General features: G+C 44.8%; 2 protein-coding genes across 2 annotated transcripts; one reads left to right on the plus strand and one right to left on the minus strand.

Moving 5' to 3' along the window:
• Positions 1-16: 16 nt before the first annotated feature.
• Positions 17-20,997, plus strand: LOC115403417 (vang-like protein 1). The gene is made up of 9 exons (XM_030112299.1): positions 17-51; positions 5,475-5,713; positions 7,563-7,734; positions 14,756-15,184; positions 15,263-15,438; positions 16,542-16,675; positions 18,277-18,427; positions 19,320-19,554; positions 19,649-20,997. Exons 2-9 carry the CDS (start codon positions 5,643-5,645, stop codon positions 19,907-19,909), a joined length of 1,629 nt encoding a protein of 542 aa, XP_029968159.1. The 5' UTR covers positions 17-51; positions 5,475-5,642; the 3' UTR covers positions 19,910-20,997.
• A 791-nt stretch (positions 20,998-21,788) lies between these two features.
• casq2 (calsequestrin 2) lies at positions 21,789-26,820 on the minus strand. The gene is made up of 11 exons (XM_030112301.1): positions 26,446-26,820; positions 24,739-24,823; positions 24,544-24,644; positions 24,332-24,443; positions 23,819-23,892; positions 23,611-23,741; positions 23,483-23,528; positions 23,337-23,391; positions 22,610-22,710; positions 22,427-22,501; positions 21,789-22,321 (listed from the first exon to the last, which is right to left on the minus strand). The coding sequence occupies exons 1-11, from the start codon at positions 26,680-26,682 to the stop codon at positions 22,013-22,015; spliced, it is 1,326 nt and encodes a 441-aa protein (XP_029968161.1). The 5' UTR covers positions 26,683-26,820; the 3' UTR covers positions 21,789-22,012.
• Positions 26,821-27,558: the final 738 nt, after the last annotated feature.

Here is a 27,558-nt window from a genome sequence, read left to right on the forward strand (position 1 = left end):
CGAGACGCACGGGAAGGAATATGAGACGCCTCTGATGCAAAACGAATAAAGGTAAGCCGGTGAAGGTGCAGCTGTGTGTTTTCACGCCGCCGGGCGGGAGGAGGCTCCGCTCTGCGCTCATCACAGGAATTACTGATCAACTTCACCGCTGCCGTCGTGGAAAATGGTTTCCTCCTCATCAGACAGAGGTGTGCTCCTAACCCGGATCCCTCGTTTCCTTTGATTCTCCTTTGATTTCTCATCTTTTGGCTGCAGTGGCTCCTACGTGTGAGTAAATGCTCGGAAGCCTGTAGATGCGCGGCTGGTTTTTCGGGGTTTGTCGGTGATGCTGCGCGTCGTGCGGGATGACACTGAAACCAGAGCTCCGGAAACCGACACTGCCGCGGTGTAACGGAGAAGCAGCTCCGCCGGCGGCCGGTGGAACGAAAGGGCGTTAGAGACGAGGCAAGGTGGCGCCGCGTGTTTCTCCACCTTCAGCAGCGGCGGCGGCGGCGGTGCGCGCGCCGTGCGCACAGCTGGACGAGGCGCGGTGGAGCTCAGCCGCCGCTTCACGTGCCTCCTCCTCCTTCATCATCATCCTCCTCCGGTCTCCCACCGGGTCTCCCAGACTCATGATGCTGCATCAAACTGTCAGCACCGTCACTTCTCCGTTACTGAGCCGAGCTGATGGGCCCTGAGCTGCTGGAGGTCTGGAGGTCTGGAGCTGGACCAGGGTGGAGGGAGCGGATTACAGCTGCTCACTGCAATTGGATGGCAATTTTTTTTTTAGTACTTTTATCAGTTTTTTCTCTAGGTATGTAATTTTACTCATACTTAAGCAATATGCACCATCTAGTCATCTTATCTAGGTTGTTTTTAAGATTACAAGTCACGCCTGAGTGTAGGAACAAAGATTTTATGCCTCCACTCATTAACCCCAGCTGGCTGCGTGTAAAGACAGGGATGTCTCACCAGTCAAACACAGACCAGAAGACAGTCACACACAATTACAGCAATTTATGGCCATCACTTATTCTTAAACACACAGTGCAAACTCCACAGAGAAGGTTAAACTCATGATTTTCGACAAGGCGAGAAGACTAATCAATCAAGCTGTCTGCAGCCCCAACAGAACCTTAACCTCTGTAAATCCACATATGTTTACAAAGCAAATAACCAGCTTGTGACACTCTCACACTGAAGTGAGCATCCTAACCATTAAGCCACTAAGTTAATATTTCATTCTTAATTAAATGAAAAATCTTCTTTTTGTTGTTTTTCTGTGAGAATATGAAAACTCTTTCAACCTCTGGAGGCTTTCTGGTGGTCTCCTTATGTTAGGAATCCTGCTATTTAAGATCTGGGTTGTTAACATGAATTCCGGATGGAAAGCATTGTCCTTTTCCCCATGTTCACTGTGAAACCATTGATTTGTCACAGCGATATTAGAGTGTCGGAGCGGAAATGACAACAGCAGCAGCCGCCGAGGTTAAGAGCAGCTTTAGGATCCTGCAGAACCTGGGTGGCATGCATTTATGGATGATGCATTATGGAGGAGTGTATTTACAGACTTAAAAGCAGTGCTCTTAAAGCAGGAATGCACCGAGGTATCTCCCGTAACACCCTGTCAAGCCCGTAACCACCTCCCTCTTTCTGCCTCTACTGTACTTTCATTTAGTTCCACATGAGCGGATCAGAGAGGACTGAAGTTTGCATTCCAGAGAAGTGTGTCAGGTCTTAACTTTCTCCTGTTACCCCGTGGCTGTGGGTGAGGGGGTGAGAGTCAGCAGCGGTGTGGGAGTGTCAGAGACTATCCAGTCACTCAGAGGTCACAGGTTTGCTCTCCGCACATATCAAACACATATTTTCTGCCCGTAGTCCAAAGCTGGAGGCTCCCAGCAAGCAGTGAAGGAAGAATATGCTATTTTATTAAATCACATTCTAGCAAATGAGGTTAATTAAATATGAAATAAATCTGTATCTGAGGGGTTTTATAACTGGACACCTTTAAATCAGATTATGCGACTTCAGTCTTTTAGTAATATAACATGTTAATGAGCAGCTGCTCCTCTGGGTTATCTGCAGTCCACTGAGGGATTGGAGATTATAATCACTATAAATAACAGGGGGGCACAGAGTCTCTTTTTGTTAGATTATTTCAAAGAGGGTTGGTATTGTGTGCGGCCGTGTGTGTGTGGGTGTGTGTGTCCTCTTCTATTTCACTGAATTGATCTTCTTTTTTTTTTTTGTAAAAGTATGTGGACCAGATGCTGGAGAACCTGTAAACTGAGTAAAACTGATATTTAAACAAAGATAAATGTCATGACCCAACACAGTTTTTAAGTTTTTAATGATAAATGACTGAAACTAAGGTTTAGCATTCAATTTATTGTATATGTTTTGCGATCAGGTTTATGTTTTTGAGTTCACAGATGACAGATAGTAAGGTAAAAATGCCCTCAGTCAGCAGCCTGCCAGCTGCTGCATCTGGCAGATTATGGCGCGATGCCACCAGGGAAGGGTGTCCATGGAGGACGGAAGGGTTAGTGGGAGTGACGGAGGGCGCAGACGCCATGGAAACCAAGCCTCGGCGTGTGAGGCTGATCCGTGCCAACGCCGCAGCGGAAACTATGATGGAACCAAAAATCCACGCCTCTGTTTCTCTGCCCAGTTTGAGGACTTTATCAAATTTAAAATTTACAGGTTTATTTTTAATTGATGAATTAGAAATGATGTGGGGTGGAAATGCTGCAAAGCCTCATTATAAAGCACATATTTGTGTGTTCACACTCCCTCTCTTTGGAACAGAAACACAGTCTGACTTGGCAACGCCACGTGCGGACGTCACGCCGCTGCGGCTGACCATGTGTAATTACAGTAGCTCCTACTGTGCAACAGCCTCGGCCCGCTAAACAAACACATTAATGAGTGTTTGTTTTACATTAGTGTCACTTTCTGCCCTTGTGAGTCTCTCCCCGGTGCAGCCAACCGGAACGGCGTGCAGCAATGCTACGGCGCTCCACTTCAGAGTGCATTTTCTCCACAGACTGCTTCAAGAGTAGGCCACTGGAATTTTTCTGATGAACTGAGTCGGAGGAGCCTCTGAAGCCCGTTGTTACTCCCGCATGCTTTATTCATAGTTATGGTTGGATTGTAACTGATAGTTTTTCTTGCCCCGTGGCAGCGATTTTCCACATGGCCTGGTTCACTATGCCTCTCGCGCCGGCCTCGTGGATGAGTGGCTCCTCGGCGCGATCGTCTTGGCCCACATACCGCCGCCACGCGCCCGGGGAGCCGGCGCTCAGGGGGTTAACGGCTTTGATTCAAACGATGGCCAGATTCATTTAACCATCCAGAGGCCGGGTTATGACAAGACGCCATTGTTTGTTTTGTGCGTCCTGTCTCTCTCTCTCTGTGCCCCCCAACCTTTACTCTCCTACACACAAACACACACACACACACACACACACACACACACACACACACACACACACACACACACACACATAAATGAATCGCACAGATCTGCTCTCAGTGGGGGTGATTGATTATCGCTGCTGCATGGGGCCTCCTCCATCCAGTGTTGCCAAGGCAACACCGGACGCTCCGGATCTGTCGAGAGATGACACAAACATATGACTTCTTCAAACTCTGGTTCGTGTTTAAAATTTAATACCAGACCTTCAAATCTGGTTTATCGTTACTTACTGAAGTGATGGAGTGGATCTCTCGTCTGTAGTGAGATGTGTTTCTCTTCACTCATCACATTATTCGTCTGCATCTCGATAATTCATCCCTGTAAGAATATAGACGTGCACACAACACACATGCTGCAATATTCATGCGAAATCTAAAATCTGCAGTATGTCTTATCAGCCTGGGACTTTACCAGTTATGGGCAGTAAAAAGGAAAAACATTCTAATCAGTCATGTTCAGACTGATTTAAACATCATTTCCAGAGTTTGCTGTCCGCGGCGTTCGCATCCTGGAATGCCGAATGAGCTGTTTTACTGTTGTAATGCACCGTTGGCTGCCACGATAACAAATAGCCTGCTAATGACGGGAAGAATAATCCCATTTAGGAAGAGGAGACGACGCTGTGGACGGTGATTGGCAAGCGGTTGTCAGGACAACAGCTGGGAGACAGACAGCGTGCAGATTGAGGTCTAAATGAATGGTCGCGCATGGTAAAGCACTGAGATGTCCTGCGTTCATCACGCTACATACATTAAGGCTGGAGTCGGTCTGGCAGCCTGGCTTCAGCTGGTAATGATTGTGAGGTGTTTATTTTTTTGTGTTCTTTTATTGGACGGATGCAGTATTTTCAAATTATTTTCATTTTATCGTTTTAAATGTCATGAGAGATGATCATGTTGTCTTGAGCCCCGAAAATATATTTAACTGCATCCAGTATCCAGTGCAGAGAGAGTCATTTATCTATCTTGTGGTAATATTACTATATTGAACAGTGTAAACTTTGGAGTGTGTTAAATTCTTGTTGAATCTGTGGCTTCTTACCACTCTGGGGAGCCTTTAATAAAAAATGACATATGGTTGATATTTGGAAAACCAAGAGTAGTTTAAATTCGTAATTTCTGGACTAAAAACAACATTTGTACAAAAGAGAAAAGGCCTAAGGGTTTCTGCAGAGTTGTATCACTGCTCTTGTAAAGACTGTTTTCACAGATGCAGTAATTGTGACTTTTTATTTACTAACCATCCTTTTTTCTAACAAAACTGGATTACTGACTCAAGCATATTTAATCTATTGGAAAGAAAAACAAACAGAGATCTTATTGGCAGTTTCTGGCCAATGTTTTAAAGTGGCACTGGTGTGTGTTTATGTGTAACGGTGGCAGAGGGGAGGCACTGGCTTCAATACAGTCTTGGCAGTCGCCAAGCTCAGCGAGCATCTAATGTCTGATAGCATAATTCGTATTTACGTGCATGTTCTTCCCTCTTAAGTCTCTTAGGTTCTGTGCAAAAAGCACATTTGTTTTTTTTAATGTAAAGTCTATTTAAAAACACAGCTCTCTGGAGATGCATTATTCTGACATGGCCAAAATAACAGTGCTAATTGTTTTAGAGCACCTTCACTGTTTAAAAATGTGTTTGAGTCATTGTTTCCACCTAAATTATACCCTTCAAATTATTTTTAGCTCAGTAACAGTTTTTCAGATCATACTCTGAATAATATCTAGCAATAATTTACCCAGTAAATAAAAGACATGAAAGAGATTTTCTTCATAGGTGGATTGGAGAAGTCTGTCCTTTCACAGCAGTGATGATTAAATAAAATCTAATGCAGCTTCACTACAGTACAGAGCAGCAGCACAAGGGCTTTTATATTTTAATCATCATTCTTCTTGCTTTGAACATGCAGTAAAGCTCAGTCTCTGAAGCCTGTCTTGTATATTTAATGCTTGTTTGTTGGATGCTGCGGAGCGACTGACGCAGCGTTGATGTGGTGTGCTCTACTTGTTTCCCTGCTCAGGTCAATGTGGATGCTGCGAGCGGCTCTGCAGGGTAGTCGTCAGTCGCGGTGGATTCCTCAGGCTCGTCTCTGCAGCCCCTCGGTGCTCCTGATCGCCGCCGCTAACCTGCCTCCTCTGCCACGCCACACGCCGCCGCTCGTCCCCCCCGCCCCGGCGCCGCCTCTGAGATGGACACCGAGTCGACCCACTCGGGCTACTCCTATCACTCCAGCCGCTCCGGGAGATCCAACCGACACGGGTATGCTTCCTGTCCGCTCGCCTTTCCATCCAACCGCCTGCCTGCTTTTTTTTTTTCTTTTTTCTTTTTTTTTTTTTATGGAGTATCTGCCCAACAGTCCTTCCCACAACATGACTTTGTTATTATCAGATCACATGCTGTCTCACACCCTCACAGTGGTGCTTTTCAGAGTATTTAGCGTGTGGTGTTGGTCCCAGTTGGCAGAATATTTCACTGCAGCCAAAATAAATGAAATGAGATGCAAAGAGAGAGAGAGAGAGAGAGAGAGAGAGAGAGAGAGAGAGAGAGAGAGAGAGAGAGGGAGAGAGAAAGAGAGCAAGTGAGAGGCTGAGAAGGACAAAGCTTGTGGATTAGGGTCGTCACAGCTGAGTGGCTCTAACCTATTTCACTGATTGACTCTCTACTCTGAAAAAGAGATATTCGTTTCACTCCTGCTTGTTCCTGACATCCATGATGATGTGCTGGTTTTCATTTTCCTCTTCATCCACTGAGTTGTTTTTTTTTTTATTTTTATTTTTACCTCGTAGGCCTGCAACTAACAGACATTTCAAAATGGTGTGGTCTGTGTTGATTTATCATGAGGACATGAATATGACTCTAAATAATCCAGGAAGCATGTCTGCATCACATCACTGTAAATACAGCAGTGGTTGTGAAACTGTTTATTCATGGAGGGCACCAGAGAACCGGGCGATGCCTTTTTGAAGCTTCCTTTTTCATGTTTCAAACATTTTTTTTTTTTCAGAAACTGTGTTTATCTGGATGTCACCCATCTTATTCATGGTTGACCTAAACTTCACATGCTCTGAATGACCAGTTAGCCACTGCAGTGCTGTGCTTCCAGAGAAGCCGGCGCTCAAAGGTCACACTCAGGAACCTCACGTGGTGAACTATTCGTGGTGGGATTTGAAATAGTGCGGGGGGGTTTTCAGCTCAACATCTCTAATCTCAAATCACAGTAAGATATAAATGGAGTGTAACATTATTACTGGTGTTTTCAGAACTGACTTTTTAGTATATAACACTGAGAAAAATGAAAAAATAAGAAAAAATTTGTGTTCGTTGAAGACCACAGATAAAGACTTACCAGATGTATTATAATAAAACATTTGGTAACACTTTATAAGTACATCATAGCACTGTATAACTATAGTTACAAACACTCATAAATGATCATAATGCTTTATAACATCAGACCCTAACCCTATGCTGTATAGTGAGTTATAAAGCATTGTGATCAATGTTTATAACTACTTATAATGTGTTATACCGGGTGCTTCAAGTAAAGTGTTACCAAACATTTAACAACCACATGGGAAGTAAAAGTCTCTAATTTGCTTTGCATCTATCCTTAACATAAAAAAACAGTTGGAAGTCCAGCATTCGTCCAATAACAGCCCGGTATGATGCAAAGTGCAGGTGTTTTTTTGGGCATCCACGATCTGGGGAAACTCATCTCCTCCCACTTTGAATATTCCTGATAGAGATGTTTTCCACTTATAATATATCAGTTATCAAGCACTTAAACCCAGTCATTCAAATTCTGATCACTTGATTATTTTGATGAATTGTGTTTTAAACATTTACTTTTTATGCTTTATTCATTTTTATATTGTTGGTTTGTGCATGTTAAATGAAATATTTGTGGTTTGTAAACAAGGTAAAGAAAACCAGAAGTTTTTGATTGTTTGATCAGCAGTTTCGCTTTCAATTCAGTTTTTCACTCATAAAGTGGTGAATTCGAAAAAATAATGTCCACTCGACTCACTGATTAGCAGGTTAACACGTTAGTCCACGTTTTCGTTTTCTTATGTCTGGGGTGCATAATTCTTTCCGGTCATCTTTCCAGGGATCGAAGCCGTGAGCGGCATAAAGCCAGCAGCAGTAAAGACAGCAGCCGGTCTGAGAGGTCGGTGGTCATCAACCCGCCGGACACGCCGTCCCAGGAATCCCCCGTTCACAACGGAGAGCCGCTGCCTGGAGAACCCACGCAGGCAGCCGACCATGGAGACGACGCTCAGGTATTTGTTAACTCTGAGATCTACTGTTGCATTTATTGATGTAACCTCATCTTATAAACCAGCAAGGAGTCTCAATATATTTTTCTTTTTAGAGAAAGACTTTTCAAGCTGCCGCTGCAGTTTCTTCAGACTAAAGCAAGACCCAGTAATCTATGTGTGAACTTTGCATCATGACCTTATAAACTCGCCCTCGCAGCTGGCTGCCCACTGCTTGACACTAAAATAAACTACTGTGGCAAGAGATCAAATAGGTCAGAGGATTACCATCCCTCTTGTTGGCCTGGATGGATTTGTACAGACAGCGCTGTGGTGCTGTGTGTTCCAGCGTGTGTGTGTGTGTTTGTGTGTGTGTGTGTGTGTGTGTGTATTGTCATTCCTGACGACTGAGAGCAAAGCAACCTCTCACTAGTCTTACATGCATAATATGTAAAGCTGATTGCGCTGATCTGTGTGAGGTTTTAAGTTGATGGAGAAAAGCAAACTGCTGTGATTATGTTGCTGAAAGACAGAGTGGATATTTAACTAAGTCAGCGCTTCAAGGATTAGAGATGCAGTCCAGCTCTAATCAGCTTCTACTGAAGTGGTTCAATATTTATGTTTCTTTGAAGTGACTGAGAGTTCCTTAAAAAAAAAACTTATCTAACTGAGGACAACAACTCAAACTGTGGGATTACCTGGAAGACCCTTGAATAAAGTGCATTTTCCATGCTGGTTTGATTTTTCAATCAATCAGTCAATCAACAAGTATTTGATTGACACGCAAGTTAGTGAAATAGGTCAGGAAAAGCAAGAAAAGAATAAATACAAGAAAAAAGTAGAAAATATATACAGATAAATTGATTTTTGATTATTGGAATTGTGATAAATAATATGCTTGAAACAAATTTCCAAACAGAAATGAGGTTAAAAAAAAACCCAAACAAATCTTAAATAAACCATCCATCTATCGATCAATCCAGTATCTACCGCTTATTCAAAGCCCGGGCCGGTAGCAGCTTGAGGGGGGGATCCGCAGACTTCCGTCCTCAGACGCTTCATACAGGTCTTCAGGGAACATCTTGAGGTGTTCCCAGGCTAGCCGAGACATAGTCCCTCCAGCGTGTCCGAGGTTTTCCCCAGGGCCTCCTCCCAGCCGGACATGTCCAGAACCTCTCCTCAGGAGGAGATCCAGGAGGCATCCAGCCGCTTGTATCCGGGATCTTCTCCTTTCGGTCATGACCCACACTCATGACCATAGGTGAGGGTGGGAGCACAGATTGACTGGTAAATCAAGAGCTTCGCCTTTCGGCTCAGCTCCCTCTTTATCACGATGGACCGATATAACGACTGCATCAGTGCAGCTGCTGCACCGATCCATCTGTCATTCTCACGCTCCGTCCTTCCCTCATTCGTGAAAACAAGACCCCAAGTTACTTGAACTCCTCCACTTGGGCCAGGGTCTTTCTACCGACTCGGAGAGGGCAGACCACCTTCTTCCGGTCTAGAACCATGGCCTCAGATTTGGAGCACCTCCAAATCCTCATCCCCATCGCTTCATACTCGGCTGCCAACTGCTCCAGTGCTGTAGGTCCAGGATCAATGAAGCCAACAGGACAACATCATCTGCAAAAAACAGAGACTAAATCTTGTGGTCCCTGAACCGCACCAGTTCCAGACCCTGGCTGCACCTAGAAATTCTGTCCATAAAAATTATGAATAGAACCAATGACTCCGTACCCCCGAAGCACCCCCAACAAGCTACCACGAGGTACACGGTCAAACACCTTCTCTAAATCCACAAAACACATGTGGGCTGGTTGGGTGAACTCCCATGAACCCTCGAGCACCCTACGGATGGCATAGAGCTGGTTCAGGGTTCCACGACCAGGACGACAACCGCATTGTTCCTGATGGATTTAAGGTTCTGCCATTGATCGAATCCTCCTCTCCAGTAACCTGGAATTGACTTTCCCAAAGAGGCTGAGGACTGTGATCCCCCTATAGTTGGAGCGTACCCTCTGGCCTGCCTTTTTGAAAAGGGGGACCATCACCCAGTCTGCCAGTACAGAGGTATTGTACCCAACCACCACGTAAATGTTGCATATGCGTGTCAACCAAGACAGTCCCTGCACATCTAGAGACTTAAGGTACTCAGGACAAATCTCATATACCTTGGTGCCTTGGCACCGAGCAGCTTACCAATCACCTCGGCTTCGGCTTGGGTGACAGCACTGAAGTCCTCCAGTAAAACAGTGGGGTCCCTACTTGGAGCAGTGTCCAGCACCACTCCAAGGGATCCAAGAATGCTAGGTACCCTGCACTGCTGTTTGGTCTGTAGCCTGAGACAACAGTGAGGCACCTGTCCCCAACCCGGTGGTGCAGGGAGGCGACCCTCTGGTTCACTAGCGTGAACTCCAACACATGGTGGCTGAGCTGTGGGGCTATAAGCAGACCCACACCGCACCTCTCAAACTCCCCCACCTCATTAAGGGGGCAGTTCAGGGAGGAGGTCTTTTTTTGAATTCCAAAGTAATGATAACAATGATAAGTAAGTAGATTAAAAATAACAGAATACCAAGAAAAAGCCCAAATCAGATATGACATAGAAAGATGCCTGAAAATGTAGAAAACGAAACAGTTTAACAGAAATAAATTTGTAATGGATAATAGAATGAAGTACATTAAGTTAAAATCATGATCAAATGTACCTCTATAAACATTAAGACAAGCTGAAGACATTTTAAGCTCTTACTGAAAGGCTTTACCACTTTGAGGTAGCAAGGGATCCTTCAGCACAGGTTTAGATCTTGTTTCCTGGGATGACTCAGAGTAAAGCCTGAGGACATGAGGGGCCATATCAGCTCATACACCGTGAGCAGCGGCACTTTTAGACACGGAAACATGTACTTTGAGAGAGCAGAGTCACGCTATCCGCCAGAAGTCGGCATGCTGTGCTAGGCTAACTGTTTCATGATTAAGTGTATTTCTCAATTTTTTCCAAGCATGTCAGCCTACATTTTCAAAGCAAATTGTTAACAGCACTGAAATCAAGAGCAAGTGATATAGCTTGCAAAAAAAAAATGCAAAAGAAGAGAAATGAGAAAAAAAATAGACTGAAGATTCTGATTCTCAGTCCCGCTGAAGAGAAACTGCTCTGCCTTGGGCTGCCTTCACAATGTCCCTGTCCCTGTTTGATTTCCTGTCATTGCGTGTGTGCTCCTATTGTGTGTTAAAGGGAGTAGGAAAGGTTTGTTCAAAAAGTGAATTTTCCCAGACAGATTCAATATGATTAGCCGAGCCAGACTTCCTGACGGCGTTCAAGAGGTGTGTGTCGCTTTGCCAGCTCTGCTCGGCATCTCCTTCTGGCGGGAAGAACGCATTCCTCACCGACACGTGATCGTCGGCCTGTAGCTCGCGCCCATTGTCGGCAGTGTAAGGTGATCCTCCATTGTGTTGCACCATCCCTCCGGGAAAAACACGTCCAAATGGCACAGCGAGCAGCGCCGCCATTACCGTCGGTGCCGTCACTGCGGCGCAGGAGCAGATGTGTTTTAGATGGTGTGTCAGTTAACTCTCCAGTGCAGACATATATTCTCACTGACTGAGATTAGCCTTCGCGTCCAGCCAAGAGCCACTTTGACGAAAGCTGATATGAGTAATCCTCCATGTTTACACGCATGCCTGTGACATAAGGACACTGTGTTGGAGTGCAGCTTCTCCGTGAGTCATACACAGAGCGCCAAGTGCGTTACTGTGAGACTGTCCGCGATGCTTCGTGGTTCTTTGTTACTTGGTGCCAGGAGGGAGCAGCTTTAATTTCCTCCCAGTTTTAACTCTAGCAACACCAGAGCATATGGAGCTCCTGTTTTAGCATTTCGCGGCGTCCCCTCTTTGTCCTTTAGCCTGAATCTACAGCCACGCGCACCCGTGGCTCCCAAACCAACAGCTTGTAATTTGATGTAGAAAAACAGCCCCCTCAATAAAATGAAAATAGTAAATTCAAGCTGCCCTGCCAGGCATTTTAAATGTTTTTTGTCTCGCGGGAGCTGTGACTCATATTAGCCTAAACACAGATAAATACCCTCACACTCTAATGCCCGCACCAACACCAGCACCAGTCAACATGGAAATGTCATTTTTAACCCTGAGGGGCTTTTGTGAGTTATCAGCGGCTGTGTTTTCTCTATGTTTCTGAGCTTAGTGGTTGTGGGAAAAAAAGGTCCAATCATAATCCATTTTCACCCGCTGCCAGACGAGAAGACTGCCAAGCTGGCAGGCAGCAATCAAGCTGCTTTCTCTGTTACTCACCCTGCTTTAACCCTTCTATGCTTCCCTCAGTTACTTTTCGCTCCATACAGAGATCAGGTCTGATTAGTGCCGCAGTAATCATCAAGATTAATCCACTGAGACTTAATGGCTGGTTTTAACAGTGTATTAGCTCAGTCGGTGATTGCACTGTTTTCCACAGCTCAATGAGACATTCAGCATTGAAACTTGTCCGTATTAACATCTTGGTAATGAGATTGTTAAGAGGAGGATGAAATGTTCCAGTCATGGAATTCCAATAGAAGAGGGAGACGAAATGTGACACGGAGGGTGTGTGATTCAGTCAACTGAGTAGAAGTACACTTGAATTGCATAAAAAACATACCATTAAAAGTACAAAAATAAAACAACGATATTACTTAATAATAGTAATGGGATTTATGTAACTCATTACTTCTCCTTGAAGCACATATTTCATAAGATTTGCTTTTTATTTGGACGCCTGTTCGCAGCCACACTAAAGCTGTTCGACAAAAGAAGAAAAATGACTCCACACACAAGAAAACACTGTCTTCCAGCTAACAAGACCTGAGGTGCAGCACAGACTACCTGCGCTGTGAAGTCTTGCTCTCTGGGATGGATTTTGATCAAAGAAATATTTTTTGTTTGGGGAAAATCCACTTATTTGTTTTCTTGCCGAGAGCCAGATGAGAAGATTGATAGCAGCCTCACATCTGCTCGTTCAGCGCGAACAGTACGAGGGTCCATCCTCACTTTACTGCCAAACAAAGCCCAACTGTGTTGGATTAGGTTTACAATATCATTTTGAAAAGGCTTAATTTTATTATTTGCAGAGGAGACAAACATCAGCTCAGCAGGGAACTCAAAGAAAGACAAATGACATCTCTTTTACCCTGATTTCGCTCACAACGGCATTAATAAAGGCTTATTTAGCCACATCCACTGTGTTGTTTTGGTATCGGCTCTTGGTGAAGAACTCCAATAAAGCCGACTGTTCACAGATCCTGCTGACAGATCAAGTGGGGGATGGCGTAAGAAACAAATGGGGCAAAAGAGAAGAGATGTGAGCTGCATAGAGATGGGAATGGACAGTAAATAGAGTTAACGTTACACAACCTGCAGGGCGCATAGCCAACCTCTCCCTTCACACCCCGGTGTCAGTCACACACTAAGGGGAAAAATGCCTCTACACCTGAAAACACCCCGACCATCTCTCTCGCTCTCTCTCTCTCTGTATATCTCTCTCTCTCTCTCCCTCTCTCTGTATCTCTCTCTCTCTCACCATCCCCCTCTCTCATTTTCCCCCTTCCTTTTTTCCAACCTCATTCATCTTCCAGCTCCCGTTGGCATCTCCTCCACCAGCGAGGCCGGGGTAATTGGCTGTGAACTGCTATGGAGGGCACATTTTCACATCGATGATGCATTTTCCTCTTTGGAAATGTGCAAATGCCACTTTTATTTCATATATTTCATACGTTCCATGATCAACCTATAGTTGGAGGGTTCACTTTAGTCTGTAAAAGCTTATTTTAACTTTCTATTAGCCCTGAGTGATATGGCTAATGCACACACACACACACACACACACACACACACACACACACACACACACACACACACACACACACAGTAGACAGGTGTGTATACAAGGTGACCATCCTCTGTGTTGCTCACAGCCTGTCTGCTCTCCCAGCAGCTTCACTGGTCTCATATGGCTCGTGTTGGATGCTTTACATGCTGTTTGATGATCGTTATGTGTGTGCGTGTGTGTGTGTCTGCTCACTCGTCTGAAGCCACGATGTCTTATCTTCTCGTCTTGTCACTTCAGCCTTTCCTCTTGTGATTGGCTGCAGTTGCCGCAGCGCAGCGACACTCTGGGGGACCATGAATTGCTAATTACTTCAATTAATGACAGGCACACAAAAAATAAATGCCTCTTTAGAGTCGACTTGTCACTAATTTATTCTACTTTTGTGTCTTTGTGAGAAAGAGTTATGCTTAAAATGACCCTGTCTGCTGGAGGAGAAAAATCCCTCACTTTGATTTGTAAAATGATGGACAGGCGAAGCTCCCGCTTTTATTGTGATGCTGTGTATGTTTGCAGATACACGGGCGCGTGCGCGTGCATGCATCTTCATATGAGGATCTCTCTGCCACCGTGAACCTTAATGCACATCATATCCTGCCATTTTTTATTACTTGAGTGATTTTAAAGGTTTCTCATAAAGGGGAAAACTCCACGTGACGGAGCTGCTCTTCAGAAACATAAAGTGTTTTGGTGAAGAACAATAGAATTTAGATCCACTGTCTGAGTTCTTTTGCAGTGTTTTGTTCACAGTTCTTAGAAATTCACAAATTCACGGTCATAGTAAATAAAAGTAAACTTAGATTCTTTATGAATAGATTATATTTTATTTATAACAGACTGAAGGAAACATATCAAGTGAAACTACAGAAAAGCTTATTTCTGAATGACTGTCTGTTTTTTTATACATTTGGATGATTGTCCAGTGTTTTGTTTTGATTTTTTTCAATAAATTAGTTTTCTGATTAGTGGAGGAATTATAAATATGGCTATGAACAAAATGTTTTAACATAGAAATCACATACGATAGACTCATATTAGGCACACATCTTTTTTCATAGTTTTGATATTCTGTATCACAAATTGCAATATTCTCAATCCTCTTCTCAATCTTTAGTCACTACCATCATATTGTAAACAGATTCTTTCTCACTCTTGTTCCGCTGTCAGGATGATAACTGGGGGGAAACCACCACCGCCGTGACCGGCACCTCCGAGCTCAGCGTCTCCCAGGAGGAGGTGGTCGGCCTGGGCAAGGAGGTGCAGGACCGCACCCAGGGCTTCCGCCGCTACCTCCCCGTGGCGGTGGGCTCGTGCGTGGGGCTGCTGGTGCTGGCCACGCCCCTGGTCTTCCTGCTGCTCCCGGCCGTGATGTGGCCCGACCGGCTGGAGGCGTGTGGCGCGGCCTGCGAGGGCCTCTTCCTCTCCATCTCCTTCAAGCTCCTCATCCTCCTGGTGGCCGTCTGGGCCTTGTTTCTGCGGCCGAGCCGGGCCTGCCTGCCCAGGGTGTGTGTGTACCGTGCCTTTCTCACCACGCTCACGCTCCTGCTCACCATGTCCTACTGGCTCTTCTACGGAGTTCGGATCCTCGATGCACAGGTGGGTTTAAACGTCTCCTGCTCTCAGTCGAGCTCTCTACAGTAACATTTCACTGAACCTGTGATGTGGTGTGACCAGGATGAGGATTACCACGGCATCGTCCAGTTCGCCGTGTCCCTGGTGGACTCCCAGCTCTTCGTCCACTACCTGGCGGTGGTGCTGCTGGAGCTCCGCCACCTCCGGCCGTGCTACAGCGTGTGCGTCATTCGCTCCACAGATGGCGAGACGCGTCACTACAACATCGGCCAGCTCAGGTGCGCGGGCGCTTTTATACCTTTTGTTGAAATCCCAGACTTTTTTCTTTTCTTTTTTTACATTGAACATAACTCTGAGACACACAGTGGCATTTGACCGCGGTCATCCTGCTCTCCCTGTTGAAGTATGTGTCTAATTGGAGGCTCAAGGCCACAGGGAAGACTGGCACAGACAGTAATCGAGTTACTCAGCAGTGTCCTCGGCTCGGAGGCTATTCTAGGAAAGATATGAGAGGATTGGGGGGAGGTTGAGAGAGAGCCGCACTTATGGCTGTGTCACTTTATCTGTGAATTATTTGAAATAGCGGCAAGCACACCCAGCCATGGCCATCTGTTTAAAGATGGACAAAACACTCGCTTTCCTTCATTTTTTTGGGTGAGAAGACTCATTATAGATTTTAGAATTAATTTGAAGGAGTTGAATTACTAATGAGGAAAGACATTATTAACATCTTCATACACAACCATTTTACCCAGCTGCATTTATTTGACTCAAATTGCTCTAAAAGAGGCCGATTATCTTCAGTAGAGGATGAATAAGGGCGTCAGCGTGTGTGTGTGTGTGTGTGTGTGTGTGTGTGTGTGTGTGTGTGTGTGTGTGTGTGTGTGTGTGTGTGTGTGTGTGTGTGTGTGTGTGTGCATTAGCCATATCACTCAGGGCTAATAGAAAGTTAAAATAAGCTTTTACAGACTAAAGTGAACCCTCCAACTATAGGTTGATCATGGAACGTATGAAATATATGAAATAAAAGTGTTATAAAAGAGTTATAAAAGTGTGTGTGTGTGTGTGTGTGTGTGTGTGTGTGTGTGTGTGTGTGTGCTGACTCGACCATCCGTCTCTGTCAGAGGTTTAAAGTGGCGCCAGCTTCAGGTCAAAATTGGATTACTTTTCCCTGGTGTTGAAATTCATATTTGTTTAAAAGGAAGTGGGAGTGTGTGGTGCGGTGAAATGTGTCCGGGTTAGTGACTGTTGAAGATAGAAATGGGTTCGAGATGACCAGCAGTTCAGAATAACATTGTTGTTGTAGTCTTTTACTATATCACTTGTGAACCATTTCCGTGCTGTTTCTGAATTTTGCCCTTCCCTCTCTCCCGTGTCCCAGCATTCAAAGGGCCGCTCTGTCCATTTTGGAGTTCTACTACAGAGATTTCCCCCTCCATAACCCAGCTCTCCTCTCGGCCTCGAAGCACCGGGCTGCCAAACATCTGGCCGGACTGAAGGTCTACAATGTGGACGGTAAGTTCCTCCACACGCCCCAGTAATCCACGCCCACGTTTCACTAAATTCCTCTGGTTTCCCTTGTTTCTTGTTCTGCTTGCTCATGGTGATGCTCTCTTTTCCATGCCCATCTCCTCCATAAGCAGCTTTTAAAAACAAACTGAGAGCGTACCTTTTGGACAGTAAGTACAGATAAAAGTCTCCCTCTTTGCTCTACGCTGCACTTTATCACAGGAAGCCACCAATTTCACAGTCGAGTTCTCTCCATCTCCACCGCACTGTAAAGCCTCCACCTCCAGCGCAGTGCCTATAGTGCACTTACGCACGTACACACACACACACACACACACACACACACACACACACACACACACACATACACGCTTCAACCGTGGCACTGTAATGTCTTTTGATGTATTGCCTCCACACACTCACGTACACACATCCCATAATGCCACATATTGCACTCTTTCCTGCAGTTAAAAGGGTTTTCCTCTCGTCACCCAATAATCCCCCCGCCCGCTGCACGATGCCGTGGATTTGCCGATCTATAGAAGGGATGGAGTGTGGGATACGGCGTCCTCACAGCGCTCTTCATCCACCCAACCCCCCCTTTTCTCCGTCGAAGTGCGTGGAAAAGGCCTCTAGGGGGCCACTGAGTTCCAATCCTTAAATAATTCATCAGAGTAACGCTGGTTTCTCACATACTCCCACATTTCTCCTTCCTCCCGCTCAGCCTGTCTCCAGCTATATACTCCTCTTCCTCCTCCTCTCCCCACTTCTCCCTCTCATTCACTCATTTGCAGCCGCCCTTCTCATAGCACAAATATGTAGGCCAAGAAGTGCAGGAGTCTGGTGTTTATCCATGTTTCCAGGGGGAAATATTTACAATGATTCTTGTGCAAATTATCTCACTGAATTTTTTCCACATTGCACACCTTTTTATACCCCCGGATTTTCTGACCACGTTCAGCGTCTCCACCTCACCTGGATGCATGCGCCTAAGCATGCATATGCAGATCAGACTTTTAATGATTTATGTCCTTACCTGACCTGCAGCACTTACTGTCTGGATCCTCCCCCAAAACTTGACTGAATTTCATGAATAATTATCTTTTTTTCTTCTCCCCACATGGAAACAGCACCAACTCTGATGAGCGGCCATAGAGCTCCATTAGTTTTAAGCGTTTGTCACACCAGTATTTCCACGGATCGGACTCTAACTGTGGCCTTTGATATGCAAAATGACGAATGTTTAAGATGTCTGTGGAGGAATGTTGATGCTCCTCCTGGAAGTTGCGTCTGTCCTCAGCGCTATAATTAAAATTTGCTGTGACTGAAACCGGCCCAGTGTCCCAGATAAGGAACCAGGATTACCATACATAGTGCTTGACTCTGTGCGGAGAGTAGGAACAGTAACCACTAACTAGGAAAGGCGATTCACCGTTGTTTCCCACTTCCTCTGATAAGATCAGTTTTTCCCCATCCAGTGTGAGTTGCTCCTGCCTTATTAAGATACACCCCATTAATCACTGTTGGGGGACCGGTGGGTCAGCGGCTGCTCTCATCCACCCGCAGCCATGTAGCCCATTTGACCGTGTCCTTTCCTCCCGGTGCAGCCCCGGGGAGCACGGCGGGGGCTCAGCCCGGTAATGGGAACCCGTCACGGGCCATGGTCACAGCTGCAGCCAAACGCAAGGACAGCGCCCACAACGAGCTGTACTACGAAGAGGCCGACTACGAGAGACGGGTCCGCAAGCGCCGAGCCCGGTGAGTCATGGAAAGCATCCAGCGGGCTACAGAAGGGAGGTTGTATGAATTACTGTTAAACTAAAGACTTTAATAATAAAATGAACAGGCTGATCTCATGCGTGAAGAAGCGTAGATCGGCTTCATGTAAAAGTTACAACAGCGGCGTTACTCACTGAAGCCCTCTGAGGCTTGTGGAGCGCTTTGATCATGCAGCATTAAGAGATTCATATGCTTCAAATACCGCAATGAATTATTAAATAAATCGAATTCTGATGCTTTCAAATTCTGTGCAGTCGCTCAAATCGAAAATACCTGTGCAAATAGCTGCTGTGTTTTATTTAGCACTTAATTTTGTTCACTAAATTTGTTCTTGGGTTTACGACTTTCTTGTGCGTCTCTTATCCTCCTCATGTGATCATTTTCTGCTTGCTTACCCAGCATCACAGTTTCTCATTGATGTTTTTTTCTTTACTAACCTACATTTGTAATTATTCTAACATGACGGAATGTCGTGTGAGAGATCATCGCAATGTATTGCTCTTCACACATTCTCTGTTATAATAAGCATTTCTTATCCATAAGAGTTAATCATCTAAATTAGGTGAGACGCGGCGCAGCATGATGTGTTCCCACAGGAGGATTGTTGTCCTACACCTGTACTCACACAGAAGATGGAGCATAGTGTATTTAAGATCAATCTCGTGACAGATTTAGCAAACAGTCATTAGGAATGGTCTAGAGAGACACGAAATCAGCTATAAATCAAAGAAATGACACTTAATTAGTGTGTGTAACATTAATTTTTGAAGATTTTTGAGGACACAGGAGAACAGAGAACATCCCATAACTGTGTCAGATAACTGTGATGTGTGTGTATGTGTGTGTGTGTGTGTGTGTGTGTGTTTGTCAGGCTGGTGGTGGCTGTGGAGGAAGCCTTCACGCACGTCCGGCGCATGAAGAAAGAGGACGAGCGGGCGACGCCGTCCGACATCATGGACGTGCGCGAGGCGGCCCTGGCCGTCTTCCCCTCTCTGGCCCGTGCCCTGCAGAAGTACCTCCGCACCACCAGGAGGCAGCACTGCCACAGCATGGAGAGCATCCAGAAGCACCTGGCCTTCTGCCTGGTCAACAACATGAGCCCTAAGGTCGGCTGTGCTGACGTTTCCACACATTAATCTGTTAATCACACACAAGTTATATATCTGATATCGCCGTTTGCCGTTTCCCGTTTGCGTCCAGGCTTTCCTGGAGGCGTACCTCGCCCCCGGTCCCACCCTGCAGTACGGCCCCGAGCGCTGGATGGCGGATCAGTGGACTTTGGTCAGCGAGGCCTCCGTCACCAGTGGCATTAAGGAGGGCTCGGAGTTCCTGCTCCGGTGCCTCGACTTCAACCTGGCCGTCACGGTCAAGGGCATCCCGTACATCCGACTGACCGAGGAGTACGTCGACCCCAAGTCGCACAAGTTTATACTGCTGCTCCAGTCCGAGACGTCCGTTTAACGGCGAGACGCTGGGCCACGGCAGCTGGTCTGAACTCACACAACTGCTGCAGTTTTGCGATGAATTTCAAAAAAAGAAAAGAAAAGAAACCTTTTTGTACCGTTTTTTGTACTTATGTTGATGTATTTTTCTCATGTGGACTACCGCCTGTCTCGAAACACGACAGAAGACAGAAAACAACCGGAAATCCACGTGGATATCTCTCTCCTGACATGAGCAGAAGGCAGTTTTCCTCCTCTATGCACTACAGACAACATAAACTCTCATCTTTCTTGACTTGCATGTGCCAGTGTGTGCCTGCCTGGGAGAGCTCGTTCTGAGGAGGGCTTTGTGGTTTTATGATAAAAAAAAAAAACAAAAAGTGGGTGCATCTGTGTGGTTTTTACTTGTAGTATTATCTGCAGTCTGTCTCAACACGTCTTCTCTTTTCTCTGTAATGACCGGGACACTTGTTACACGCCGGGTCATCGGCTGGTATTATTTAACTGTCCTGTGTTACAGATGTATGTACAGTATTTATATGTCAATATCCTTTATCCCTACAGAAGTTTTTATACATTTAAAAAAAATTGTGCATTGCTTAATGTTTTTTGAGAACTTGACAGATTTTTTTTTTCTTTTTTGTACTGATTTTATCCGTCTGCGCTGTATTTGATGAAATACCCTGTCTGTAAATAGACCTCACCGCGTCTGTAAATGTCAGAGAAATGGCAGGAGTATCTCAGACTGGATGCCAACTGAAGCCAGACACTCGAGTCCACGGTGAAGGAACGTACCGGCCGCACGCTGTGTTTGTGTTCGTACAGTTTACACTGGATGGTTAGCAGACCTGGTGAGAGGTGAGACAGATCACCCTCCTGCGTAATGTCAAAAAGACTTCCTTCACAAATTAATACCAAGTCATTACTCTCTGTGAAGTGTTTAAAAAAAAGGAGTAATTCAGATCAAATCAGCTCATTCCAGTGTCAGTATTCCTGCACAGTAGTTCCACTGTGAACACCAGATTGTCACAATGCTGCCACCTACTGGCCGCTACAGGAACACTATCAATCAAACTGACTGTAGAAGAATTTCTTGTCTGTATTTCTAAAAACCATTTGTATTTATGATGATGCTTGTTGTGTCGTACATTTATACTTACAGGAGTTTTACTGTGCTCTCAGACTGTGTAGCTTTTTTTTTTTTTTTAGTAGACCTCTTTAGGAATTTCTTGGGCTGTAAATTTCTTCTTGACAACACATGTGCCTCAGTTATACATATTTAGGCTGTGCTCAGCGTACATGTGCAGTTTCCAAGTGTGTGTGTGAAATCTGAGACCTAGGACGAGAGAATGAATTTTAATAAAAATAAGAAAAAAAAATACAAGCTTAAAAGAGAGAGATTGATTTTTTTTTTTAAATGTTCAAATGTGATACAGCCGACAAGTCATTTCAGGTTGTCCCCGTCTCTTTTTATACTACGAATCATGTAAAATCACTGCAGTGGTGTCAAGGTCATATTTGTAAAAAATAAAAAACACGTTTTGAAACTGTATTTTGCTTTCATCTTTTAAACTGATTTTTAATTGTGTTATTTTAATTTGCACTGTTATTATAATTTGCACTAGGAAAGTAATAAATGGTGACAAGGACGTAATCAAAGGACTGTACACTCCTCACTGAGAAAAATCTCTCAGTTTTATCTGATATATTTATCTCCACAAGAGGTGAATTTATTGCCATCAAGCATGAAAGTGTGATAAGAAAAAAATCAATAAGCAGCGAGATTGGTGACATTTACAGCTCTTTATTGTTACAGCCCTTTATATATCATCTGTGCATTGACTGTCATGTCTTTAATCCTTATATTTATTGATATTTTTTTTTTATTTAAATCCCCAAGCCCCTTTAAGCCTTTTTATATTTCAAAACCCATTATTATTATTATTATTATTATTATTATTATAATTATTATTATTGTTATCATTATTATTATTGTTCATTTATTACCATCCTTTTTTCTTAAATAAAAATTATTCTAATGTACAACAATATTTCTGAAAGTTACAATCAAGTCAGTCTTAAGAATAAAGACTGAAGAAGAGGTAACATTGGCTACTTTGAACTACTCATCATCTTCATCATCATCATCGTCATCATCATCTTCATCATCGTCATCTTCATCGTCGTCATCTTCATCATCATCGTCTTCATCATCGTCATCGTCGTCCTCATCGTCATCATTGTCGTCATCATCTTCATCATCATCCTCGTCATCATCGTCGTCATCGTCGTCTTCATCGTCATCCTCTTCGTCATCATCATCATCCTCAGTGTTGACTTTCCCAGAGAGCACGGCTTCAATCCAGTCTTCCAGCTCCTGAGCCGTGGGCAGGTCCTCCTCGTCCTCCATTTCCATCCACACGCTGTCCGCCTGCTCACACACACACACACACACACACACACACACACACGCAGTTCACCAAACACCGATTAGCGGATTTTTCATGTCATGTGAACAGAGCGGTCGTCGACTCACATCTGTGACATTGACGACTCCGATCTGCGGTCTGAACAGGTCCACCTTGAAGGTCTTCTCCCAGTAGGGGATCAGCTGAGAACAAGACAGGTCACGCCGCCGTGTTACTGGTCAAACTGTGTGTCTTCTCTTGACCATAGGAGTCTTTCGCCACCTGTCTAAGGCTCAGGCTGTCGGGCTCACCAGAGGGAAGTCATCAGGATCGATCCAGACGATGCTGAGCTCTGGAAGGTGAGTGTTGTCTCTGGCCACCTCCTTCAGGATTTCAAGGAACTCAAAACCATCTAAAAGAACACAAGTTCACGTGACAGTGTTAAAAAAAAACAAAAGGAAAAAAGCTGTTTTGATTGGCATTTTGAACAAATCTTTAAGATTTAGTTCATTTTGCAAATCATTTTGAACAGATACAATGTATAAAACAGAACATAATAAAATGTGCAGGAGGAGTTCAAAGATGCTGAAAGCTGCAACCAATACTGTCAAATTATGGATAAATGACACAGAAGTATAAACTGACATGAAAAAGGTAAAGAACAACAATAGATAAACCGGAGCTTAAAGATCAGTTCAAGACAAAATAACCACCTAAAAATAAGATTTAAAGGTTTTATATGAGGCCAGCAACTGATTCTTGTTCAGGAATCTGAAGTATTGCTTTGAAGTGTTTCCTGCTTCGACTGTTTAGTGCTGAAAGTAAGATTCCTTCAGACGGATTATTTATGTGACTGGCTTGCAGTGAATAAACACTGAGGTTCCTTTAAACTGTTGGTTAAGAAGGTTTTAGTCTGAAAGTAATGCCACTCTCTTTAACTAGTGCTTTAAGAACTCCTCTCTTTTTTATCTCCTTGAACTATTTAAAGGGCACTTTAGTGACGTTAGTGAAGACTCTCAGCCTGGACTGTGATCCTACCCGGATCCTCCTCCTCTGCAAAGGCCACAATATGGATGCCTTCTATATCATCCTCCTGCAGAGACAGAGACAGAAACATTCCATCGCTATCAACAAAAAAGTACATGTGTTGACGTCGTCAGTGCAGCTCGGCATCTTCCTCTCACCCAGGTTTCAAACATGTCTTCAGCACGCAGTTTTCTCAGCGTCGGTCTGACGGCACAGAAGAGTAGAAGTTTTAAAATATAAATTCAGTCATAACATGTCAGTGAAGAGGAAAGTTGTTATTTTCTACCGTCTGTGCTCGGTGATGAACTCCACCAGCTCCTCCTCAGACAGAGGCCTGCCTGGAATGGTGACCGGCTCCTCCATGAAGGGCTCATAGAAGTCGACTTCGTTCAGCTTCAGCGTCAGCTCCTTGGCCACCTGAAGGCAAGAAACACCGATCACTGAGAAAAATCATCCAATAATCCGTCACGTTTCACTGTCTTTAGTTTACTTACAGGTTTCTCAAACGTGGCAAAGAACTTAATGTAAGGCTGGAACTGCTCCGCCGCTTCTTTAAAAGCTTCATAGTCTGGAGATAAAACAGAGAAGTTATGTTCACTGGAGTTTTACTGAGAAACGTTCTTATGTTTTCGTGATCCCACATCCGCTCGTCCTTCCTCCGGCCGCTGTCTGCTCCACGTTTTCACAGCAGTGAGCGGAAATAGCTCAACTCTGACCTCGGCTCATTGCTCCCACAGCCGGTCCGACGGGATTGGGCCGCAGTAGATTACACTACACTTAGTTACTGCGCGGCGTGCGAGGGGCGGCAGGCAGTGGCAGCTGTGCGTGCAGGAGGGGTAAAAATGGATCTGTAAATCCGTGGAGATGAGGGGGTTAAAACTCACTCCAGCCACAATAAAGGGCATGTGCCACAAAAAGCCCGTCGCAGATCACTCAGCAAGGCAGCCAGTTTGTTCCGGCTGTAAGAAAAAACCCAAAACGGATATCTTGCAAACATACATACTCACGCTCAGAGTCTTCACTCTTGAAGTAGCCGATGAGCCGGATGTCTTCCTCCATCCGGTCGAAGGCTTTCAGCTCCAGAGCGTTCTCTATCACCTCGACAGGCTCCTCCAGCAGCTGGAGAGGGAAGGGTCGGTGGACGCCGCTGTTAGCCGTCAACTTAACCCTGACCTGACGAGTGCAGACCCGAGACGGCAGCTGGAGTCAGTCCACTCACGTCCAGCAGGAACTCCACCAGGGTGTTGGCCGAGAGCAGACCGTCGAACTCCACCACCCGGTCGGCCTTGAAAACGTACACACTGCCCTCCTCCTCCAAGCCTGCAGCCGAAGAAAGCACAAGTTTACACTGATTTACAGGCTATTCAGCCAGATCGTGTTCTTTTTGTGTGGAGAATCATGTGCTCACACTCACCCAGTTTCTTTGCCACTTTTGCGTCTTTTTTGGAGTCGACCATTCCGAACCCAATGTCTTTCTCTTCCATGACCTGAGCTGCAAGCTGCAGGTGTAAAATATATTCAGATGTCATGAATAAATTCATTAAATGCAAAAAGGGGCTGATTACACGACACGTAAATAAGCAAGGAGAAATTTATTCAGTCGGTGTTGTGAGTTTCGGGGATAAAAAGCCTTCTTTGGTCATTAAATAAAGCTCCATGTGGAGATGGGGGGGCTTGACAGCAATACCAAAGTTGGCAATATGACAGAGGTACTCAGGCTGCCCCAAGGCCAAAGGGATACAGTTACATAATCACCATGACTGACTGCTTCTAAATATAGACCAGTCCGGCATATAATTGGTCTGGCAATTGTTGTGGGCAGTACAGTGAATTAGTTCAGTAATATTTGTGTTCTGCTGCAGCAAAAGTGTGTAAACAGCTAATAAAGTTAAAGGCTTGAGGAATTTTTGACTGATAGGGGTGCTCTTGAGCAATGCATTGACGGTTTATTTTCTTATCACACTCTTTTGTGCAAAAAAGACGACGATTGGTGCAACTTCCTTGTTGCTTTCAGCATCAATACAGCTGCAGCACAAGATCTGACAACGTACAGCAAGGTAGAGGGAGCAAATCTAATTTCAAGATGCAAATGTGAGTTCCAGGAATGAGTGATTTACTGCACCGTAGGATGCTGATTGAATTATTGAAACCCATTGCATGAATGAAATTGCAAATGAAATATGCTAATATATAACTATATTTACAGTATATTCTCAATATTACCAATGCAAATGTTGTTCAGAGATGTGTGTGTCACGACTGTATGATTTACAATGATTGATTCCTGCTTTTGGTTTCTAGTACATAAGCAGAATTTGGATTTTCTGAAGGCTTATTTGCGTAATTTTAAATGAAATAACCAAATTCTTAAAGCACAAACTTGCATATTCCGTGTTGTTTTATTGTGAAGGTACAAAATATACATAACAGAGTAGAAGCAGGCAAAAATAATGCAGCGATCTTTGATATCAAATCTGCTGCTCACTTATTACACCAGTTGCCACATGTGTACAGTAGATTATAATTTGCGTTTGGAAACTCCACTGTCCGTGCTGAACAGGTGCCATTCCAGCAGCCCACCTGCGATGTGTAAAATAAGAGAAGCTAATATCAGGTCTGCATGTCTGAGCTCAGATTACTTCCAGCAGATCAGAGAGCAGCTCGGCCTCAGCCCTCAGTAACCTGAGACGGGGCACAGTTCACGGCTCCTCGCTATGCGGGATTCAAACAGAGGGAATTGTTTAATCCGTCAATCTGACATATTTAGCACAGCCTGAATGCAGATTAGCCTTGAAGTCTTATTTTTGCGTTGACGGGTCACAGAGGGAGACGTAGATGTGCCCTTCAGGCGCGCACTGGAGCTTTTGGCCTATTTCAGGTTTAGCCTCATGTGTTTCAATGGGATGGTGACTCTAACTGAATAATGCTGAAATATAACCTTCTGTGACAGCAGTGTGTCTCACTGGACGGCGGTGAATTCATGGACTCCATACATACTGACCTTGAGGAAACTCATGCATACTGACACTCACAAGGGAAGGCTGGAGGGATTTGTGTCCATTCAGTCATTTCACACAATCCAAATCCTCATGCACTGTTTTAAACCCCTCATATACGTTACCTCCAGCACCAGCTCGGTCATCTGGTGTTGCTTCTGCAGCTCCTTGCTGTCAGGGATGGGCTCGTGGTAGTACAGACACAGCATGCTGTGCTTCTTCAGGGCTTTCTTGTAGTTCTTGTCATTGATGTCAAGAACGCGGTCTTTCCCGTCGTACTGGGGGAAGTCCAGGCCCTTCTCGGCCCGAGCCGGAGGCACGAGGCTCAGGCAGGGGAGCACAAGCAACCACCAGGAGAGCATGGTCCAGAGCTGCCACACACCTCCACTGTATGGGTCTGCTCTCAGTGTGCAGCTGTACAAACTGTCAGGTCACCTGCTTCCTGTGAGAGAAAGGGGGTTACGGTCGGAGTGGTCAGGAAAAACTCCCTCAGTGGCAGTTCTCCGGCATCCTACCAAAAAAGAAAAAAAAAAAAAAGAAAAAGAAAATCCTACTACAAATCCTTAAAAGTTATTCCCCCACAGCAATTCCTCCTTCAAGCCTTCGCTCTGCAGACACAAAGGCAGAAGAGGAGTCCTCTCAGGCCTGTGAGGTGCTGGGGGCGGATACCATACATAGCAACGGGCCTCTTCCCCAACCCATGAAGGATAGGCCCATTTTTAGGAGACCAGTTGTTTGAATGCTAAAAATAAAACAGCAAGTGAGAGCGGAAGATAGCGAAGGATGACAGTGGGGCTTTAATAATGACTTACTGTATTTTCCTCCTGCGGTGTCCCTTTGGGGTTTTCATTGATGGGGAATGAGGCTGCTGATGCCAAAGAGATTTGGTCTCACGGTTATTTAAAAGGTGATCAGAAACAGATTTGATGTTTGATGCTGGAGGAAAAATGTTGGTGTATTTTAGGTGACAGCTCGTGGGACAATCAGCAAACAGGTGTGCGAAGGGCAACTCAGACTGACTGCAGTAGGTCTGCATACGTGTGCTTAGCATGTGAATGTACTGCTGCACCATGGACTCATTATACATGTGTAAAATAGCTTTTTGCCTTTTTTTTTTAAGTGAAAGGTGAGTATTTGCTAGTGTCTTTGCTCTGTCATAAATGCATCCCTAATTTAAAGGTTCTGGGTGACGTATAAAATGTAGATCCCATTTAAATGTCTCAACCCAGATGTCTGGG

Source organism: Salarias fasciatus, chromosome 16, assembly GCF_902148845.1.
Source record: "Salarias fasciatus chromosome 16, fSalaFa1.1, whole genome shotgun sequence".
Taxonomy (NCBI): Eukaryota; Metazoa; Chordata; class Actinopteri; order Blenniiformes; family Blenniidae; genus Salarias; species Salarias fasciatus.